This window comes from Diceros bicornis, chromosome 2 (genome assembly GCF_020826845.1).
Source record: "Diceros bicornis minor isolate mBicDic1 chromosome 2, mDicBic1.mat.cur, whole genome shotgun sequence".
NCBI lineage: Eukaryota > Metazoa > Chordata > Mammalia > Perissodactyla > Rhinocerotidae > Diceros > Diceros bicornis.
The window spans coordinates 57,398,303-57,419,069 of record NC_080741.1 but is presented as its reverse complement, the minus strand read 5'-3'; the positions used below and the strand labels follow the sequence as shown (position 1 = coordinate 57,419,069).

At 35.2% G+C, this 20,767-nt stretch overlaps 1 protein-coding gene across 1 annotated transcript in view; it reads left to right on the top strand.

Annotated features, from left to right (window-relative positions):
• DNAH12 (dynein axonemal heavy chain 12) overlaps positions 1 to 20,767 on the top strand; it is a 203,106-nt gene that overhangs the window by 171,368 nt on the left and 10,971 nt on the right. Inside the window, exons 61-69 of the mRNA XM_058561687.1 lie at positions 4,647 to 4,805; positions 4,975 to 5,119; positions 11,564 to 11,714; positions 11,934 to 12,187; positions 12,396 to 12,536; positions 16,504 to 16,641; positions 17,997 to 18,230; positions 18,512 to 18,700; positions 20,240 to 20,343. Of these exons, the coding sequence (XP_058417670.1) occupies positions 4,647 to 4,805; positions 4,975 to 5,119; positions 11,564 to 11,714; positions 11,934 to 12,187; positions 12,396 to 12,536; positions 16,504 to 16,641; positions 17,997 to 18,230; positions 18,512 to 18,700; positions 20,240 to 20,343 (1,515 nt within the window). The remainder of the gene's footprint in view (positions 1 to 4,646; positions 4,806 to 4,974; positions 5,120 to 11,563; positions 11,715 to 11,933; positions 12,188 to 12,395; positions 12,537 to 16,503; positions 16,642 to 17,996; positions 18,231 to 18,511; positions 18,701 to 20,239; positions 20,344 to 20,767) is intronic.

Here is a 20,767-nt window from a genome sequence, read left to right as displayed (position 1 = left end):
AAATAATGCCTCTTCTTCATTCTCTCTCTCTTTTCTAGTTACATGTATCTCGGAATTTCTCATGTATTCCCTATGTCTTTTATTCTCTCATCTGTATTTTCTATCCTCTTTGCCTCTCAAAGCTTTATTCTTCTAGCCCATTAATTCTCTCTTCAGGTGCATCTAATCTGCAACTAAATCCATCCATTTAATTCCAAGCTTAAATTATTATAAAAATAAGCCAATATATGTATGTTTTTAAAATTTTCCCTTCCTTAGACAAAGGTAACACACTGTAAATGCTATTTTACACCTTTTTCTGTTGATATAAATGGAAGTCACTCAATAGATATATCCTTTATTCCTTTTATTTTTTTGGCTTTATTAGGTATAATTGACATATCATGCAATTCATCCATTGTAAGAATACAGGTAGATGATTTTTGGTACATTTATACAATTGTGCAACCATCACCAAAATCCAGTTTTAGAATACTTCCATTATCTCAAAAAGTTTCCTTGTGCCCATTTAGTCAATTCCTGCTCCTACTCCCAGCCCCAGGGAACCACGGATCTTTTTTCTGTCTCCACAGTTATTCCTATCCTAGAAATTTTATGAATGAGACATTATGTGGCCCAGAATATGGACTACCTTTGTAAATGTTCTATGTCCCCTTGAAAAGAATGTGTATTTTTCTGATCTTGGATGGAATGTTCTATAAATGTCAAGTAGGTCAAGCTGGTCTATATATCTTCTATATCCTCATTGATTTTCTGTCTACTTGTTCAATCAGTTATTGAGAGAGGTTTGGAATCTCTAACTATAGAAATTTCTCCTTGCAGTTCTAGCAATGTTGCTTTATGTTTTGATGTTCTGTTATTAGAAGTATAAATGTTTAGGACTGTTATGACCTTTTAATGAATTGACTTGACTTTTTTAATTCCTGGAAATATCTTTTGCTCTGAAATCTACTTTGTATGGTATTATTATAGCCCCTCCAACTTTCTTTTAAATAGTGTTAGCATGGTATATATTTTTCCATACTTTTAACCTATTTGTGTCTTTATATTTAAACTGTATTTCTATAGATAGCATGTAGCTAGATCTTGCTTGTTTTATCTGATCTATTAATCACTACCACTCATCTTCAGTAAGATAATAGATAGAGTTATGTTTACATCTACCATCTTATAGTGTGTTTTCTGTTTTGCCCATGTGTTTTGTTCCACTTTTCCTCATTTTTTGCTTTTCTTTGAATTATTTTTTATGATTCTATTTTATCTCCTTTGTTGAGTTATTAGTTATAATTTTTTCTTTTATTATTTTAGTGATTTCTTTAGGGTTATAGTATACCTTTTAACTTATCACAGTCTATTTTCAGTAAAATTATACTATTTCATATGTATATAATATAAGAACTTACAACAATATACTTCCATCTCTTCCCTCTTAGCCTTTCTTTTATTGTTGTCACTCATTTTACTTATACATGTGTTATAAATCCCACAGCACATTGTTAGTTTGCCTTAAATAGTCAATTATCTTTTAAAGAGACTTAAATAATAAGAAAGAAGTCTTTTATGTTTACCCACACAGTTACCATTTCTGGTGCTCTTTATTCTTTTATATAGATCCAAATTTCCATCTGCCTGAAACTTCCTTTAACTTTTCTTATAGTGTAGGTCTACTGGTAATGAATCCTTTCCATTTCTGTACTTCTGGAAAGAAATCAGTGAATTTTTCTTTCAGATTTTTTTTTATTGATGTTTTAATAGTTTTTAACATTGTGAAATTTTGGGTTGTACATTTTTGTTTGTCCATCACCATATATATGACTCCCTTCACCCCTTGTGCCCACCCCCCTGGTAACCACAATACAGTTTTCTCTGTCCATGTGTTGGTTTATATTCCACATATGAGTGAGATCATACAGTGTTTGTCTTTCTCCTTCTGGCTTACTTCACTTAACATAATACCCTCCAGGCCCATCCATGTTGTTGCAAATGGGACGATTTTGTCTTTTTTTATGGCTGAGTAGTATTCCATTGTGTATATATATACCACATTTTCTTAATCCACTCGTCAGTGGAGGGACACTTAGGATGCTTCCACTTCTTGGCTATGGTGAATAATGCTGCAATGAACATAGGGGTGCATAAGCCTCTTTGGATTGTTGATTTCAGGTTCTTTGGATAGATTCCCAGTAGTGGGATGGCTGGGTCATAGGGCATCTCTATTTTTAATTCTTTGAGGAATCTCCATACCGTTTTCCAGAGAGGCTGCGCCAGTTTGCATTCCCACCAGCTGTGTATGAGGGTTCCTGTTTCTCCACATCCTCTCCAACACTTGTTGTTTTTGTCTTGGTGATTATAGCCATTCTAACGGGCGTGATGTGGTATCTTAGTGTTGTTTTGATTTGCATTTCCCTGATGATTAGTGATGTTGAACATCTTTTCATGTGCCTATTGGCCATCTGTATATCTTCTTTGGAGAAGTGTCTGTTCATTTCCTCTGCCTATTTTTTGATTGGATTGTTTGTTTTTTTGTTGTTCAGTTGTGTGAGTTCTTTATATATTATGGAGATCAACCCCTTGTCAGATGTATATTTTGCAAATATTCTCTCCCAGCTGGTGGATTGTCTGTTCATCTTGATTCTGGTTTCATTTGTTTTATAGAAGCTCTTTAATCTGATAAAGTCCCACTTGTTTGTTTTTTCTTTAGTTTCCCTAGTCTGGGTAGGCATGTCATCTGAACAGATTCCTTTATGACCAATGTCAAATAGTGTGTTGCCTATATTTTCTTCTATGAGTTTTATAGTTTCAGGTCTCACCTTCAGGTCATTGATCCATTTTGAGTTAATTTTTATGAATGGCGATAGCTGATGGTCCACTTTCATTCTTTTGCATGTGGCTGTCCAGTTTTCCCAACACTGTTTATTGAAGAGACTTTCCTTTCTCCATTGTATGTTCTTAGCACCTTTGTCGAAAATTAGCTGTCCGTATATGTGTGGTTTTATTTTTGGGCTTTCAATTCTGTTCCATTGATCTGTGTGTCTGTTTTTGTACCAGTACCATGCTGTTTTGATTACTATTGCTTTGTAGTATGTTTTGAAGTCAGGGATTGTGATGCCTCCTGCTTTGTTCTTTTTTCTTAGGATTGCTTTAGCTATTCAGGGTCTTTTATTGCCCCATATAAATTTTAGTATTCTTTTTTCTATTTCTGTGAAGAATGTCATTGGGATTCTGATTGGGATTGCATTGAATCTGTAGATTGCTTTAGGTAATATAGACATTTTAACTATGTTTATTCTTCCAATCCACGTGCATGGGATATCTTTCCATTTCTTTATGTCATCATCGATTTCTTTCAATAATGTCTGGTAGTTCTCATTGTATAGGTCATTCACCTCCTTGGTAAGATTTATTCCTAGGTATTTTATTCTTTTTGATGCAATTGTAAATGGTATTATCTTTTTGAGCTCTGTTTCTGTTAGTTCATTATTAGCATACAGAAATGCAACTGATTTTTGTAGATTGATTTTGTACCCTGCAACTTTGCTGTAGTTGTTGATTATTCCTAATAGTTTTCCAACGGATTCTTTAGGGTTTTCTATATATAAAATCATGTCATCTGCAAATAGTGAGAGTTGCACTTCTTCCAGATTTTGTATTTTTTATCTCTAGAAGTAGCATTGGTTATTTTTTATATTGCCTATTTCTCTCTTCATGTTCATGTTTTGCTGTAACTCCTTCAGCATATTTATAATAGTTCTTTTAACATTCTTATCTGCTTGTGTATCATCTCTATCACTTCTGTGTCTGTATCTATTGACTGATTTTTCTCCTGGTTATGGATGTTGTGAATTTTACATTGGTAAATGCTTAGTTTTTTATATTCCTTTAAAGATCATTAGATTACTTTTGCAAGTAGTTAAATTACTATTGGGTCAGTTTGGTCTTTTCAAGGCTTGTTTTTAAGCTTTCTTATGGCAGTTGTAGAGTAAACTTTATTCTAATGTTAGGGTAGGTTCACTGCTAAGCTATGATTCCTCTGGTGTCACCACTGAATTCCTCTGGTGTTCAACAAAGATTCAATTCTAGTTGGCAAGAACTCATACCTCCAGTCCTGTGTGAGCTCTGGTAGTTACTCAGTTTATAGCTCCCCAGGTATTCTTTGCCTGGCCTCCTGGAGTTTTAACCTACTCATATATGACTTAGCATTTAGCAATAGAATAAGAGGATACCTATGCAGATTTCTGGAGCCCCTTTTCCATACATCTCCCTCCTCTCTGGTACTCTGCCCACAAATTCCAGCTGCCTCAGCCTTCCTTAACTCTGATCTCTGTCTCTTCAACTCAGCAGTACTGCCAAGCTTTGATTTTGATCACCTCCCTGCTTTGTGGTCTGGAAAACGCCTCCAGGCAGATAGCTGAACCGATCATAGGGATCAACTTGTTTGTCTCCCTTTTTTCAGGGACCACAATCCTGTACTGGCTATTGTATAATTTCCAAAAACAATTGTTTCATTCATTTTGTCCAGTTTTCTAATTGTTTATAGCAATAGGGTAAGTCAGTGCTGATTATTTCATCCAAGTATAGAAGCAGAAATGGACCTCATTCAATTTTTAAATTAACAATTTACAGCAGTTCTTATTTTGGGAATACAGGGCAAGGAAAGAGATTGACTACCAGGAACTGATGTTTCTTTTAACTGGAGGAGTAAGTCTTAAGAGTGCTGAGAAAAATCCTGATCCAACTTGGCTACCGGATAAAAGCTGGGAGGAAATTTGTCATGCAAGTGAATTTCCTGCCTTCAAAGGACTCAGGTATTGTTTAAACTTGATGACTTAGCATTGAATAATGATGGGTAAGTTTGTAATCTAGTGACTTTTAGATGGTTCTATAGCTATCTTGATTCATCTCTTGTTCAACAATCTCTTTTTAAATTTTTTCCCAATGAGAAAATAACTATTAAGCTTTTTTTTTTCCCATTAGGGAGCATTTTTGTGAATATATAAATGAATGGCAGGAAATCTATGACAGTAAAGAGCCACACAATGCTAAATTTCCGGCACCAATGGATAAGAGCCTAAATGAACTACAAAAAATAATAATTCTGCGGTGCTTAAGACCTGATAAGGTAAAAGACAAATGTGTTCCATTTGGAACCTGGGTAATTTGCCATTTGTGAAGTATTAGGTTTAAAGTTATTGTTATTTGGTTCTTTAACCCTTATTTCAGATGCTCAGAGGGGTTCATTGAGCTCCTTGGATCTGTAGGTTTGTAGTTGTTCTCAACTTGGGAAAAATTTTGGCCATTATTTCTTCAAATATTTTTTGCCACTCCACCCATGATTCCAATTAAATACAATTAGACTGTTTGATATTATACCATAGGTGACTGATTTTTCTTTTCTTTTCTTTTCTTTTTGTGAGGAAGATCAGCCCTGAGCTAACATCCGATGCCAGTCCTCCTCTTTTTGCCGAGGAAGATTGGCCCTGGGCTAACATCCGTGCCCATCTTCCTCTACTTTATACGGGACGCCGCCACAGCATGGCTTGACAACCGGTGCGTCGGTGCATGCCCAAGATCCAAACCTGCAAACCCTCAGGCCGCCGAAGCAGAGAGCGCACACTTAACCGCTGCGCCATCAGGCCGACCCCTTATGACTTTTTCTTAGATTAAATTACTGGAACAAAGTACTTTTTCTATAGAAAACTATCATACTTGATTGCAGCTACATCGTCTCAGGGAGCATTGGCCCTGGCCAGAGTGTAGAGTAATGGGGAGCAAGTTCCCTGTGTCCTCAGCATCTCCCGTTCCTTAAAAATGTATACTGAAGATCTACTGTGCTAGATAGAAACTATTCATGGTGTTAATGGTGAAAGGATAAAAAAGATTTCATCATTGCTCATGTGACATTATTAAAGAAAGAAAAAAAGAGCTGCTATATCATTGTGAGTTCCTTTTTGAAAAACCTTCAGTGGTCTTTCAATACCTATAGAATAATGACTCCATCCTTCCTTCCCATCTTTTCCACAAACCTTCCAAGACTGCAGAAGCCTGTGATGATCTCTTCTCCTTTCATTGAATTCCTGCAGTTTTAACTTTAGAAAGTTGTTTGGCGTTTAGATGACAATGTCTAATATCTCTTTGTACTTATTTTCTGCTGCTAATGTTGATGAATAGCATTCTTTTATTTTTAAATTAAATTTAATTTAATTTGAATCACATGAATATATGAATACAGTGAAAAATGTACCCCCAATCTCCATCTCTCAGTCATTCAACCTCCTTCCCTTCAGGCAATTAATATTGTCTGCCTCTTGTTATCCTTTTATGCGCATGTAAACAAATTCTTTTTCCATTTATTTTTAACACAAATAGTTTTGCATATTGCTTTTTTCCCTATCAGTTCATAAAGAACTTTCTCATTCTTTTTTACAATTGCATGGTATTTTATTGTTAAGTACACCATTTTTTTTTATTGAGGTCACATTGGTTTATAACATTATATAAATTTCAGGTGTACATCATTATATTTCTACTTCCGTGTAGACTGCATTGTGTTCACCACCAAAAGTCTAATTGCCATCTGTCACCATACATATGTGCCCATTTTCTCTTTTCACCCTCCCCCTCCCCCTTCCCTTCTGGTAACCACCAATTTGTTCTTTGTATCTATGTGCTTGTTTCTTTGTTTATCTTCCACGTATGAGTGAAGTCATATGGTAATTGTCTTTCTATGTCTGCCTTATTTTGCTTAGAATAATACTCTCAAGGTCCATCTATGTTGTTGCAAATGGAACAATTTCAATTTTTTTATGGCTGAGTAGTACTCCACATATATATATACCACATCTTCTTTATCCATTCATCTGTTGATGGGCGCTTAGGTTGCCTCCAAGTCTTGGCTATAATGAATAATGAATAATAGTGAATATATAATGAATATGATGAATAATGAATATATAATGAATAATACTGCAGTGAACATAGGGGTGCATATATCTTCGAATAGGTGTTTTTGCATTTTTTGGATAAATACCCAGCAGTGGAATAGCTGGATCATATGGTAGTTCTATTTTTAATTTTTTGAGAAATATCCATGCTGTTTTCCATAGTGGCTATACCAATTTACATTCCCACCAGCAGTGTACAAGAGTTCCCTTTTCTCCACATCCTCTCCAACACTTGTTATTTCTTGTCTTGTTAATTATAGCCATTCTGATGGGTATGAGGTGATATCTCACCGTAGTTTTGATTTGCATTTCCCTGATGACTGGTGATGTTGAACATCTTTTCATGTGCCTGTTGGCCACCTATATATCTTCTTTGGAAAAACATCTGTTCATATCCTCTGCCATTTTTTGATAAGGTTGTTCACTTTTTTGTTGTTGAGCTGTGTGAGTTTTTTATGTATTTTGGATATTATCCAAATACAGATATATGATTTGCAAATATTTTCTCCTACTTACTGAGTTGTCTTTTTGTTTTGTTGATAGTTTCCTTTGCCATGTGGCAGCTTTTCAGTTTGATGTAGTCCCATTTGTTTATTTTTTCCTTTGCTTCCCTTGCCTAAGGAGATACAGTATTCAAAAAGATACTGCTAAGACCAATGTCAAAGAGTGTACTGCCTATATTTTCTTCTAGGAGTTTTATGTCTTCAGGTCTTACATTCAAGTCTTTCATCCATTTTGAGTTAATTTTTGTGTGTGGTGTAAGATAATGGTCTACTTTCATTCTTTGCTATGTGCTGTCCAGTTTTCCCAACACCATTTATTGAAGAGACTTTCCTTTCTCCATTGTATGTTCTTGGCTCCTTTGTCAAAAATTAGCTGTCTGTAGATGTGTGGGTTTATTTCTGGGCTCTCAATTCTGTTCCATTGATGTGTGTCTGTTTTTCTGCCAGTACCATGCTGTTTTTTTGGTTTTTTTAGTGAGGAAGACTGGCCCTGAGCTAACATCTATTGCCAATCTTCCCCTTTTTGCTTGAGGAAGATTGTCCTTGACCTAACAGCTATGCCAGTCTTCCTCTATTGTTTGTACAAGGGACGCCACCATGGCATGGTTTGATGAGCAGTGTGTAGGTCTGTGCCTGGGATCTTCACCCATAAACCACGGGCCACCAAAGTGGAACATATGAACTTAACCACTACGCCACTGGGCCAGCCCCAGTACCATGCTGTTTTGATTACCATAGCTTTGTAGTATATTTTGAAATCAGGGAGTGTGATGCTTTCAGCTTTATTCTTTTTTCTCAGGATTGCTTTGGCTATTCGCAGTCTTTTGTTGTTCCATATAAGTCTTAGGATTTTTTGTCCTATATCCATGAAAAATGTTGTTGGGATTCTGATTAAGATTGCATTGAATCTGTAGATTGCTTTAGGTAATGTGGACATTTTAACTACGTAAATTCTTCCAATCCATGAGAATGAAATATCTTTCCATTTCTTTATGTCTTCTTCAATTTCTTTTAATAATTTCTTATAGTTTAAGTGTATAGGTCTTTCACTTCCTTGGTTAAATTTATTCCTAGGTATTTTATTCTTTTTGTTGCGATTATAAATGGAATTGTATTCTTGATTTCTCTTTCTGCTAGCTTGTTGTTAGTGTATAGAAATGCGGCAGATTTTTGTATGTTGATTTTGTACCCTGCAACTTTACTATATTTGTTTATTATTTCTAATAGTTTTTAGTGGATTCTTTAGGGGTTTTATATTTAGAATCATGTCATCCACAAATACTGACAGTTTTACTTCTCCCTTTCCAATTTGGATCCCTTTTCTTTCTTTTTCTTACCTAATTGCTCTGGCTAGGACTTCCAGTACTATGTTGAATAAGAGTGGTGAGAGTGCGTATCCTTGTCTTGTTCCTGTTTTTAGATAGCTTTTGGTTTTTCCCCATTGAGTATCATGTTGGCTGTGGGTATGTTGTATATGGCCTTTATTATGTTGAAGTACCTTCTTTTTATACTCATTTTATTGAGAATTTTTATCATAAATGGATGTGGAATCTTGTCAGATGCTTTCTCTGTATCTATTGAGATGATCATGTGATTTTTATTTTTCATTTTGTTAATGTGGTATATCACATTGATTGATTTGTGGGTGTCACATCATCCTTGCATCCCTAGAATAAATCCCACTTGACCATGGTGTATGATCCTTTTAATTTATTGTTGTATTTGATTTGATAATATGTTTTTGAGGATTTTTGCATCTATGTTCATCAGGGATATTGGCCTATAATTTTCTCTTTTGGGGGTTGCGCTTGTCTGGTTTTTGTATCAGGGTAATGTTGGCCTCATAAAGTGTCCCATTCTCTTCAATTTTTTGGAAAAGTTTGAGAAGGATGGTATTAAATCTTCTTTGAATGTTTGGTAGAATTCACCAGAGATGGCATATGGTCCTGGATTTTTGTTTTTTGGGGAGGTTTTTGATTACTCTTTCAATCTTTTTACTTGTGATTGGTCTATTCAGATTCTCTATTTTTTCTTGATTCAGTTTGGGAGGTTGTATAATTCTAAGAATTTATCCATTTCTTCTAGGTTATCCAATTTGTTGGCATATAGTTTTTCATAGTATTCTCTTAGAATTCTTTGTATTTCTGTGGTATCTATTGTAATTTCTCCTCTTTAATTTCTGATTTATTTATTTGAGCCTTCTCTTTTTTTTTTAGTAAGTCTAGCTAAGGGTTTGTCAATTTTTTTTATCTTTTCAAAGAACCAGCTCTTAGTTTCATTGATCCTTTCTATTGTCTTTTTTGTCTCTATTTCACTTATTTCTGCTCTGATTTTTATTATTTCCCTCCTTCTACTGACTTTGGACTTCATTTGTTCTTCTTTTTCTTTTTTTTTTTTTAATATTTATTTTTTCCCCCAAAGCCCCAGTAGATAGTTGTACGTCATAGCTGCACATCCTTCTAGTTGCTGTATGTGGGACACGGCCTCAGCATGGCCGGAGAAGCAGTGCGTCGGTGCACGCCCGGGATCCAAACCCGGGTCGCCAGCAGCAGAGCGCGCATACTTAACCGCTAAGCCATGGCGCCACCCTGTTCTTATTTTTCTAATTCTTTTAGATGTAGTGTTAGATTGTTTGAGATTTTTCTTGTTTCTTAAGGTAGGCCTGTATTGCTATATACTTCCCTCTTAGTACCACTTTTGCTGCATCCCATGTTTTGGTATGTTGTGTTTTCATTTTCATTTGTCTCCAGGTATTTTTTTATTTATCCTTTGATTTATTCATTGATCCAATAGTTGTTCAGTAGCATGTTGTTTAGTCTCCACATATTTGTGACTTTTCCAGTTTTCTTCTTGTAGTTGATTTCTAGTTTCATACAATTGTGGTTGGAAAAGCTGCTTGACATGATTTCAATCTTCTTAAATTTATTGAGACTTGTTTTGTTTCCCAACACATGGTCTATCTTTGAGAATGTTCCATGTGCATTTGAGAGGAATGTGCATTCTGCTGCTTTTGGATGGAATGTTCTACATATGTCTATTAAGTCCATGTAGTCTAGAGTTTCATTTAAGGCCAATGTTTCCTTGTTGATTTTCTGTCTGGATGATCTATCCATTGATGTAAGTGGAGTGTTGAGGTCCCCCACTATTATTGTGTTGCTGTCAACTTCTCCCTTTAGGTCTGTTAATAGTTGCTTTATATACTTTGGTGCTCCTATGTTTGGTGCATATATATTAATAAATGTTATGTCTTCTTGGTGGAATGTCCCTTTTATCATTACATAATGTCCATCTTTGTCTCTTCTTATCTTTTTTGGCTTGAAGTCTATTTTGTCTGATATAAGTATAGCTACACCCACTTTCTTTTGGTTGCCATTTGCTTGGAGTATCATCTTCCATCCCTTTAGTCTGAGCCTATGTTTGTCTTTAGAGCTACGATTGGTCTCCTGGAGGCCACATATTGTTGGGTCTTGTTTTTCAATCCATCCATCCACTCTGTGTCTTTTGATTGGAGAATTCAATCCACTTACATTTAGAGTGATTATTGATATATGAGGCTTAATAATGCCATTTTATCTTTTGTTTTAAGATTCTATATTTCCATTTCTTTTTCCTTGTATTTCTGTATACAACACAGGTTGGTGCTTTTCTGTGATGTGTTTCTCAGTTTTCTCTTGTTTTATGTTTTGTGACTCTGCTCCATATATAATTTCTACTTGTATCCCTCTGGCCAAAACTTAGTCACATGGCCACACCTAGCTGCAAGAAAGGTTGGGAAAACTGGGGGTTCTATTACCAAAAGGAGACAAAGAAGGATTTGCAATCTCTGCTATGTTGAATGAGATTGAGCATCTTTTCATATGTTGAAGATCCACTTCTATTCATTTTCTAGAAATTGTTTGTCTTCTTTGCCCATTTTTCTTTTGGATTGTCAGTCTTGTCCTATCAATCTATAGACACTTTTTATGTATTGGGGAAATTAGCACTTTGTCTATGATATGCTGCATGCTTTTCTTGGCTATTAGACTCATATTTTACTCTTCGTTGGTTTTCAGTAATAATCAAAGGCATTATGTGAAATAAAAATTACTCTAAAGATCATGTCTTTTCTCTCTTCAACAGATAACTCCAGCTATAATAAATTATGTAACTGACAAACTAGGGAAAAAGTTTGTAGAGCCTCCACCATTTGATTTGACAAAGAGTTACTTGGATTCAAATTGCACCATTCCCTTAATTTTTGTGCTATCTCCTGGAGCAGATCCCATGGCCAGTAAGTGCATATACTGTAAACTTTTAAGAAATTATAAATAAATCATCTTGCTCAATGTCCACTTTTTGTCCATATGATTGTAAATCAGTTAGTAAATCCAGTATTTATAAGGAAAGGTAACTAGAATTTCCCACAATTAAATACCTATCCACTGAAACATAAGGCATATTTTATAATTTTAGAGTAAGCAGTGAAACCATTTTTTTTGTGCCATCTTAGGCCTGCTGAAATTTGCAAATGATAAAGCTATGTCTGGAAATAAATTTCAAGCTATTTCACTGGGACAGGGACAAGGACCAATTGCTGCAAAAATGATTAAAGCAGCAGTAGAAGAAGGAACTTGGGTTTGCCTACAGAATTGTCACCTTGCTGTCTCCTGGATGCCTGTACTGGAGAAAATATGTGAAGATTTTACCCCTGAAGTCTGTAACTCATCCTTTAGGCTTTGGCTCACAAGCTATCCATCTCCAAAAGTATGTTTATTTCCTATGGAGTTCAGTACATTTATTTAGTTATCTGTTACACTGTATATCCTAGTCAAGCTTTAAAGGCTTAATCTTAAGAGGTTTGAAAAATACTTCTGGAGTCCTCTGTTATACCTATTTTTAATCTAGTGGTGTATGCATTTTTAGGACTCGAACTGGTTATTTTGAGTAATGCTCTCTGTTTATTTTGTCTTAGTTCCCAGTAACAATTCTACAGAATGGAGTAAAAATGACTAATGAACCTCCCACAGGACTTCGGCTAAATCTCCTCCAATCATATCTCACTGATCCAGTTTCTGATCTTCAATTTTTCAATGGATGCCAGGGAAAGGAACTGGTAATATTCAGCATCTGGAGCTTTTAAAAGATGTTTTTATAGTGAGAGAATATGGAAATATAAATATTTTAGTTAATAATGTTACACTGTAGGCATTTCCTAAGAAGACAGTAATTGTACCTATCTTGTTCATAATTTTTTCCCAATAGTTTTTGTCTGCTTCCCATGTAGTAGACATTCAAAAAGTATTTGTTGAATGAATCTTAGTATCTTGGTTTGTAAACCAAAGTCCAATAGTGTGTTTGATTAAGACCCGAAAGTAACAATCTATTTTCACATCTTTTATTCATTCTTTCAACAAATATATGTGTTAGGCACTCTTCAAGTTACCAGATATTAAGCAATGAGAATAAAATAGATCCCCCTCCGAAAAAAAATCTACCTTCATGGGACTTAAATTCTAGTAATAATGTTTTGACTTATTAATAATGTTTTTCAATGTATCCATGTAAAACAGTTTTGCACAAGGTATTGGGGACTTTAGGAGTCCCAATAAATAGCTCTCCTTTTCTCTGCCTGAATTCTTACCAGTTAAGAGATAGAAAAAAGTATAAACATATGGGAACCAAATTATAACCTTAATTGCTGATATAGACTAGGTTGAAAGATGTAGTTTATATCTGTGAGCAAATGGGCTTCATATTACTAAACCCAGAATTAAGCAGATATATCCACCCAGAGGAACAGAGGAAAACTTCCTTCCCTGCAGGAAACTGACTTCTAAGAGAGAAAAGGGAGAAGCTGAGCAAAGCATATCTGGTTAACTTTTCCCAAATTTACCAGTCAGATAGGTTAGTTTCCTCTCCTGCAGTGAGTACAAGGATACAGAAATCCAGGATGTTACATTGAAGTCTCCCCACGTGGAAGGAAACATCAGTACCAAGGAAAAATCATCCCCCACCCTTACCCCCAACACATGCTATTTATCATAATTGTCTATTTGAGCTAGAAAAAGAATAATATTGAAGATAAACGACTGAATTCTTTAGAAGCCAGCTAGTTTCTCTCTGCTTATTGATACTTTTTCTGTGTGCCCCTACTTCTGAGCAATAATTTTGTTCGTAACTCTGGGAGAAAAGGGGGATATTTGGTGGCTTTAGCTAGAAAGAGAGCTTAGTAGAATGCAGAAGGAGGTATGGTGTCTGATGAGAAGTAGGTGAAGGGAGTCAAAAAGGTGAAAAAAAGAAAAAGAATATCTTAGCAAAATTGGCACAAATATATAATGCTCTGATCCAAAAGCCACTGTGTGTAAAGTCCATAAAAATGACTATTTGTGGCAATCAAATAGAATTAAATATTGTTAATACCAATCTTTAGATATTCAGGGAATATTGAGTAGAGACAAGCTGAGTGAAAAGGTGCAAACACACATATACGTACACACAAATTCTGATGGTGATGCCAGGCACTAATTGTTTATCAATGAGGGTGAAAGTAAGAAGGAACTAAAAAAAGATAAGGAAAAATAAGAGGAAACAGAGTAGCAAAAGAGAGGACATATTTTATGGCTAAAATCTTAGTTAAATGAACAAAAGAAAAAGTACTAAACCTATCTATTCATCTGAACTTACCTTTTCTAGTGAATTGTTAATTATAAAGACTTAGTATACTAGATCATAGTAATTTTCCATTGATACATTTTTCCCTTTTTGGTCTCTAAAAAAATAAAGAAAAAAAAGAGGGCAGGAGAGAGAGAGAGAGAAAGAGAAAGAAAGAAAAAAGAAAGAAAGAAAATACATGCACTACAAAATAAAATAGAAACATTAATAACCTTAGAATTAGGACAATTTAAAAAAAAGTAAAGAATTAACTCAAGGTCACACTAAAACTTTGAATCTCATTCTGGACTTTCTATACACCCTGCTGTCTTAATATTTTTACCAAAAAAAAAAACCAACTAAGAGGTTTATATACAGAATTATTTTCTATAAATCACCATATTATCAAGGATAATATTTTTCCTCTCAACTCCTAAACATCTCTTTATAGGTCATAACTTCCCTTTTGCCCTAAACAAACCACTTCATCCTTAAATGCCTTAAGGAAGGTCTTTTGCTGGTTGTATCTACTGGTTTTACAATGGGCTTGGGAATATGTTTTAGTGCATTCACGTGCACCACAATTAGATGACCTGAGTTCAAATCCTGACTAAGCTCTGTGGTAGCCACAAACTCTCTGAGTCTCAATTTCCTCTTCTGTGAAATGAAGGTACAAATATTTACCTCATGGAGTTTTTGTAGAGATTAAAAGTGAAATGCATAGAAAACTTTTAGTACAGTGCTGAGCATTAAATCTCATTAGTGCTAATATTATTATTTACATGCCCTTTTTCCATAAGTTGAAAAATGCTTTATGGAGGAAGTGACATTTGAAGTAGGCACAAGACATATGACTAAAGGCACAGAATTATGACAAGGCTGTCGAAAGAGCAATGAGTAGCTCATTTTGGCGAAACTGGTGGGAAATAAGAGTGGGAAGGAATATTGGGGTAAGACTGTGAAAAATGAAAATCTTCATATGCCTTGCTAAGGAGTTTGGATGAGTCAACCAGCACCACATCATAGAAGACAAACCAAAAGGCATACCCCATTGATGCTGGGTCGATGATATCATCTTTAGGTAGAAAAGGCAGCATCCTGCTGCCCCCTTGGGTTAGTCACAAAATGTACCCTGGAAAATATAATTCAGAAATTAGTTGGAAAAAATGCTTATTGGAGAACGAATAAACACCTGCCTTCAGAAAATATTTTTTTAAGAAAATATTTCTTAATATTTAAGAGTTTTTTAGGACATATAAACTGTTTCTTTTTTAAAAAGTCTAGATAACAGGACTGTGGCAAATTCCTCTGATGTCCCTTGTCACATCTCTTCAGCTCATATTTAATTTCAGCCACAGCTGTAGAAGGCAGTTCTTTGTGAGTTCAGATTCATTTTCGGCTGAGAGCATCTCACCCCAAGTATGCATCTTTCTGCTTTCTGTCCCCAAGATTTTTCTGATGCCGCAGGAGCCTTCTTGGCCCACAAGCACAGACCAAAAATGTGGAGGGATTATCACTTCCTTAAGAAAACCCCATTATGTGAAAATATGTGGAAAATATATGTAAATTAGGTTATTGCTCTCATTGCCAAAAAGTTTTTCCCCTATTAAATGTTTCATGACAGCATTCATTCAGTATATTTAAATATGCTTTGATTTATGTATGACATTTCAAGAATATAGCTATTCAGTAAAGCCATAGTGTACCTGCATTTTAATATTATAGAAATAATTTCTACTACTGCATCACATGAAAATAGCTGGATGGATTTTTTTCTGCATTTGGAGCTATGTCTGAGATGGTCTAACTTAAACCATCAAGGTAGCATACTTGAAATTTACAAAGAGATGGGTAGCCATCCTCCAGAGCACCAACACAGGCTTAGTGAGAGGTCCATATGACATGTGACATGTGGTACACATCACACACATGAAGATGCCAGGACAGAGTAAATAAACAAGGGTTTCAAAAATGAAACACTTTGCTTTTCCAAATGGAAAGTCACAAAATCAGGAACTATATATTGGGATTTATTTTTATCATAATGATTAATTATTCTTCTGCAGTTGTAGTCTTAAGCACACGCCAACGAGTCTACAGGATAACATTCAAGTATTGAAGTTGTAAATATCTATGAACAAGTATTATTAGCCCATACTTTGGTAAATTTTCCCGTAATTTGGTAAGAATTATTGCATTTTAATAAAGTGTAATATTATTGCAGTTTGTCTAGCTTTGGAGGTTTTGATTAAGTTATAAGATTAATACTTTTTATAGTAAGCATTATTTTAGATAGCACATCTTTTTAAAATAGAAGTTTGTAGAGCTATATGATCATAGAATCTTATAATGAAAAAGATCATTGATTTGTCTCATTTTACTGATGGAAATATGATCAGAATTTTTCTTATATAATTTTTATATTAAAGGCATGGGAGAAGTTGCTGTTTGGAGTTTGTTTTTTTCATGCACTTGTGCAAGAGAGAAAGAAATTTGGTCCTCTTGGTTGGAATATTCCATATGGATTTAATGAATCAGACTTACGCATCAGTATTCAACAACTACAGGTAAAATTAGAAAGGAACTAACATTGGTAAAGGATCAGTGTGTATCAGGCCGTAGGCAATTCTCTTTGCTTAGAATAATTTATGCAATTCTCCCAACACCACTAAATAAATAGGTGGGTAGATAGTAGTAATAATTATGGTTTATGAAGCACTATCTGCATCTGGATTTTTTCTGCTACAAATAATGGAAAACCTCATTCAAACTGGCTTAAACCATAATGAAACTTATTTATCTCACATAAAAAGAAGTGCAGAGGAAGGACAGGCTGTGGAGTTGGTTGATTCAGCAAAAGTGTTGTCATCAAGGACCCTGGTTCTTTCTGCCTTTTTGCAGAGCTTTCCATAGTGTTGGTTTTACATAGGTCCTCACTATCTTCCACTCTTCTCCTCCACTCAGTCAAATCTACAATTTAGCTCTATCAGTCAACAGAAACAGGCAGTCTACTTTAAGTAGAAAAGGAATTTATTGAAAGAATATTGGGTAGGTCACAGAATCACCAAGATGGCTGGAGAGCCAAGGCATCCAGAGTCATATCCAGAATCATACCATGTCTGGTAAGAACAGCCCCTCTACCCTTGTTGAATATTAGACACCACAGCTCACACAGCTGTCACACAAACTCTGGTCTACTGCAGGCCCTCTGATGTCATCAAAAAAGATTCTTTGCTGTTCCTGCCTCTTTGCATACTAAACTCCAGTTCAATCTGGGATGGATGCATCTGAGTAGCCAAACCCAGGTCACGGGCCTAGGCTTTAGCTGTAAGGGAGGCTGGGAAAGTGAGTGGTCAGCTTTTTCAGTTTCTGTAGACTCACAATGTGAGACATTCAGATGGTCAGCAGCCCCCCTCCAAAAAAAGAGTAAAAAGAATAAATATCCACTATAAATTCCTACTAACTCAGACTTTGAAATAGGCACATTACTTATATAAATTCTAATCCTCACAGCAGCCCTGTAAGGTTGGTATTATCCAGCCTTTTTTTTGAGAAAACCAAAGCTAAGAACTCAACTTGCCCATTGAGGTAGGATTTGAATTCATGTCTGTCCAACACCAATACTTTTCCATTATTTCTGTCATATTTTACCAAATATATTAATCCAACTAGACAACCACAGGATATTAATATTTTTCTGCTTCTTTGCAGTGAGGATGGCCTTTATGACATGGGACCTCATAAAGGTCACCTAAAGACAACTATGATGATAATTCCTTCAACCCCACTTCTATGTTTATAGATACATAGATAGATGATTGATTGATAGATAGATAGATAGATAGATATTTAATGCCATCTTAAAATGGAAATTAAGTGAAAGACTTAAGGGTTTTCTCATTTCATTTTTCCTTTGTTTCAGTTATTTATAAATGAATATGATACAATTCCATTTGAAGCCATCTCTTACCTGACTGGGGAGTGTAACTACGGAGGAAGAGTGACAGATGATTGGGACAGACGTCTCCTCTTAACCATGCTGGCCGACTTTTATAATTCACACATAATTGAAAACCCTCATTATAAGTTTTCTCCTAGTGGAAACTATTTTGCACCTCCCAAAGGCACCTATGATGAATACATTGAATTCATTAAGGTAACTGATGACACTGAAAATAGAGTTAGATTTAAGTGTGATTTTTCTAAAAAGCAAATAGCAAAATATTCCTCAGTAAGGTATAGGGTCAGACAAGTATTATGGTTTCCATCAACTTTCAATATCTTTTGTTTCTAGTAATTACTGAAAATGGGAAAAGTTTGATTCCTCTGTTGTTTGATGTTTAGTTGATTTTTAACCTTTTTGGTCTGTACATGTCTGCCTTATCAATTAATGTATCCAGTGAAAATGTGATGCTTGCTTAATCTATTTTCTGGCAGAAACTTCCATTTACTCAACACCCTGAGATATTTGGATTACATGAAAATGTTGATATCTCCAAAGATCTTCAACAAACGAAAATCCTCTTTGAGTCCTTGCTCCTCACCCAGGGAGGCTCCAAACAGACAGGATCCTCAGGAAGTACTGACCAGATTCTATTAGAAATTACCAAAGATATTCTCAACAAGGTAAGTGTTTTACTTAAAATACGTTGCTTATAATATAATACAAATCAAAATGGTACTGAAATGGCAATCTGAAAACTCCATTTGACAGCATTATGACCTTGAATGAGATATTTTGCCTTTCTAAACATTAGTTTTCAAATCTATAAAGTTATGAAAATAGTACCAACTGTTTAAAGTTCTCGTGAACATTAAAGAGATCATGAATTTAAAGTGCTTTGCAAAATGCCTGGCACTTAGTAACTATAGCTGTAGATGAGCTAATGAATGTATGATTTACTCTCAGTTCTAAACAAAGATAATGGACCTACTTTTTAAAAATGGAGGAAATGATCTGAACTTGCTTATTCAAGGACTGCATGGTTTTTAATCTATACCTTAGGAAGTAAGGAGGCATCAGGAGATAAGATCAGCACTAAATTAGCAGCTACAGCTTTTTTTTTTTTTCCCCCCCATAATACAGCCCAATGTACTTAGCCCTACTAGGTAAAGCGGAATGATACTCTTTATTCTCCCCCTTTTTTCTGTGTCATAAATTCAATAAAGAACTGCTATGCGGACTTCAAAAGAGATTATGGTCCCAAGATCTTCACAAATCCTAAATTCATAAATACTATAATTATCCCCATATTTCAGTGTCAGGCACTCTGACAGAGCAGAACCTGACCCATAGTCCATCTCCTTGCAGAATGGTGGCTCTTACAAGATCCTTAACAGAAAGTTACCTGGCAGTGGCATTAGGGACTTATTTGAGGTAAAGGGGTTGTGCTAAGCCAAAGGGTCCTTGAGTGACACCACCTAGTGTGCCTTAGAACAATTCTTTTGCACTGAGGGACCGTCACCCAGGATACTCTGGGCAGCTCAACTTTCTTAGTTTGGGACTTCCTTGATTGGGAAACTTCTTTGCCCCTTTAGGAGTGTAAATTCCAATGTCTTGGGGCTTAGTCATCAGTCCCAAAGTCCCCTTCATCATTCTCAAGCATCTTTGAGGTACCTCATAGAAATCAAGACACTTAATGGCCTTCTCTCTTTCTATGCTCTGGAACCCTGCTATATTTACACATTAATTATTTGGTAGTGGGGTAAGCTAAGCTATTTGTAGCCAATTGATAATTGATTAGAAATAAATATAAAACAATTATGAAATGGCATATCAGTTTTACCAATGGAAAATAAGATTCAATTTACAAAAGGATATTACACAACTTTTCAGAAATGTATCTCTTCTGTGAAGTGCTATATCCTGTGGTAAAGAGCATGGGCCTTGGACCTGTGGATTTAAACAGATCACTTTTTGACTGTATGCCCTTGGCAGTCATTAAACCTCTCTGTACTTAAATATCCTCATCTGTAAAATGGAGATAATAATGGTCACCTAAGAGTGTATGGTAAGGATTAAATGAGACAATGTATGGAAAGTAGTTAACACAATGCCTAGCACATTGTAACTGGCTAGTGTTAGCTATTAGTGATATTATAGCTGAATGAAACTAATTATCCATTCTGAGAGTAATATGTGGTCTTTAAAATCTATTCTCTTAGCTACCAAATGATTTTGACATTGAAACAGCACTATTGAAGTATCCCGTGAGATATGAAGAGAGCATGAATACTGTGTTAGTACAAGAAATGGAAAGATTTAACAAGTAAGGATCTATATTCCCAGTGATTCAGAAAGCAACCAATGAAAGTTAATAAAAAAGACACGGTATTAAATTAAAATTTTAAGAAAAAATTATGAAAACCTCTCATTTAATTAGAATTTTCTCTCTTTTTAAAAGTTGCATAACCGTCTGCTCCAGAAGTGAGGGTATCTTTTATAATGTAAAAATGATAATGAAAAAGAGATCTGCTTTTACTGGTTAAAAATATTCATTAATCATAATTTCTCACCCATCCATTACTATTCTCCTCAGGAACTAAAGACAGGATGAGCATTAACTACGCCTGTTGTAGTCACATCTTTAGTCATTTTTCTGCCACTTGACACATATACACTTCCCTTTTCTTCCTGAGTCCAATCTAGGTTAATTAGGTACCCCATGAGAGCAAACAAATTCAAACCTCATG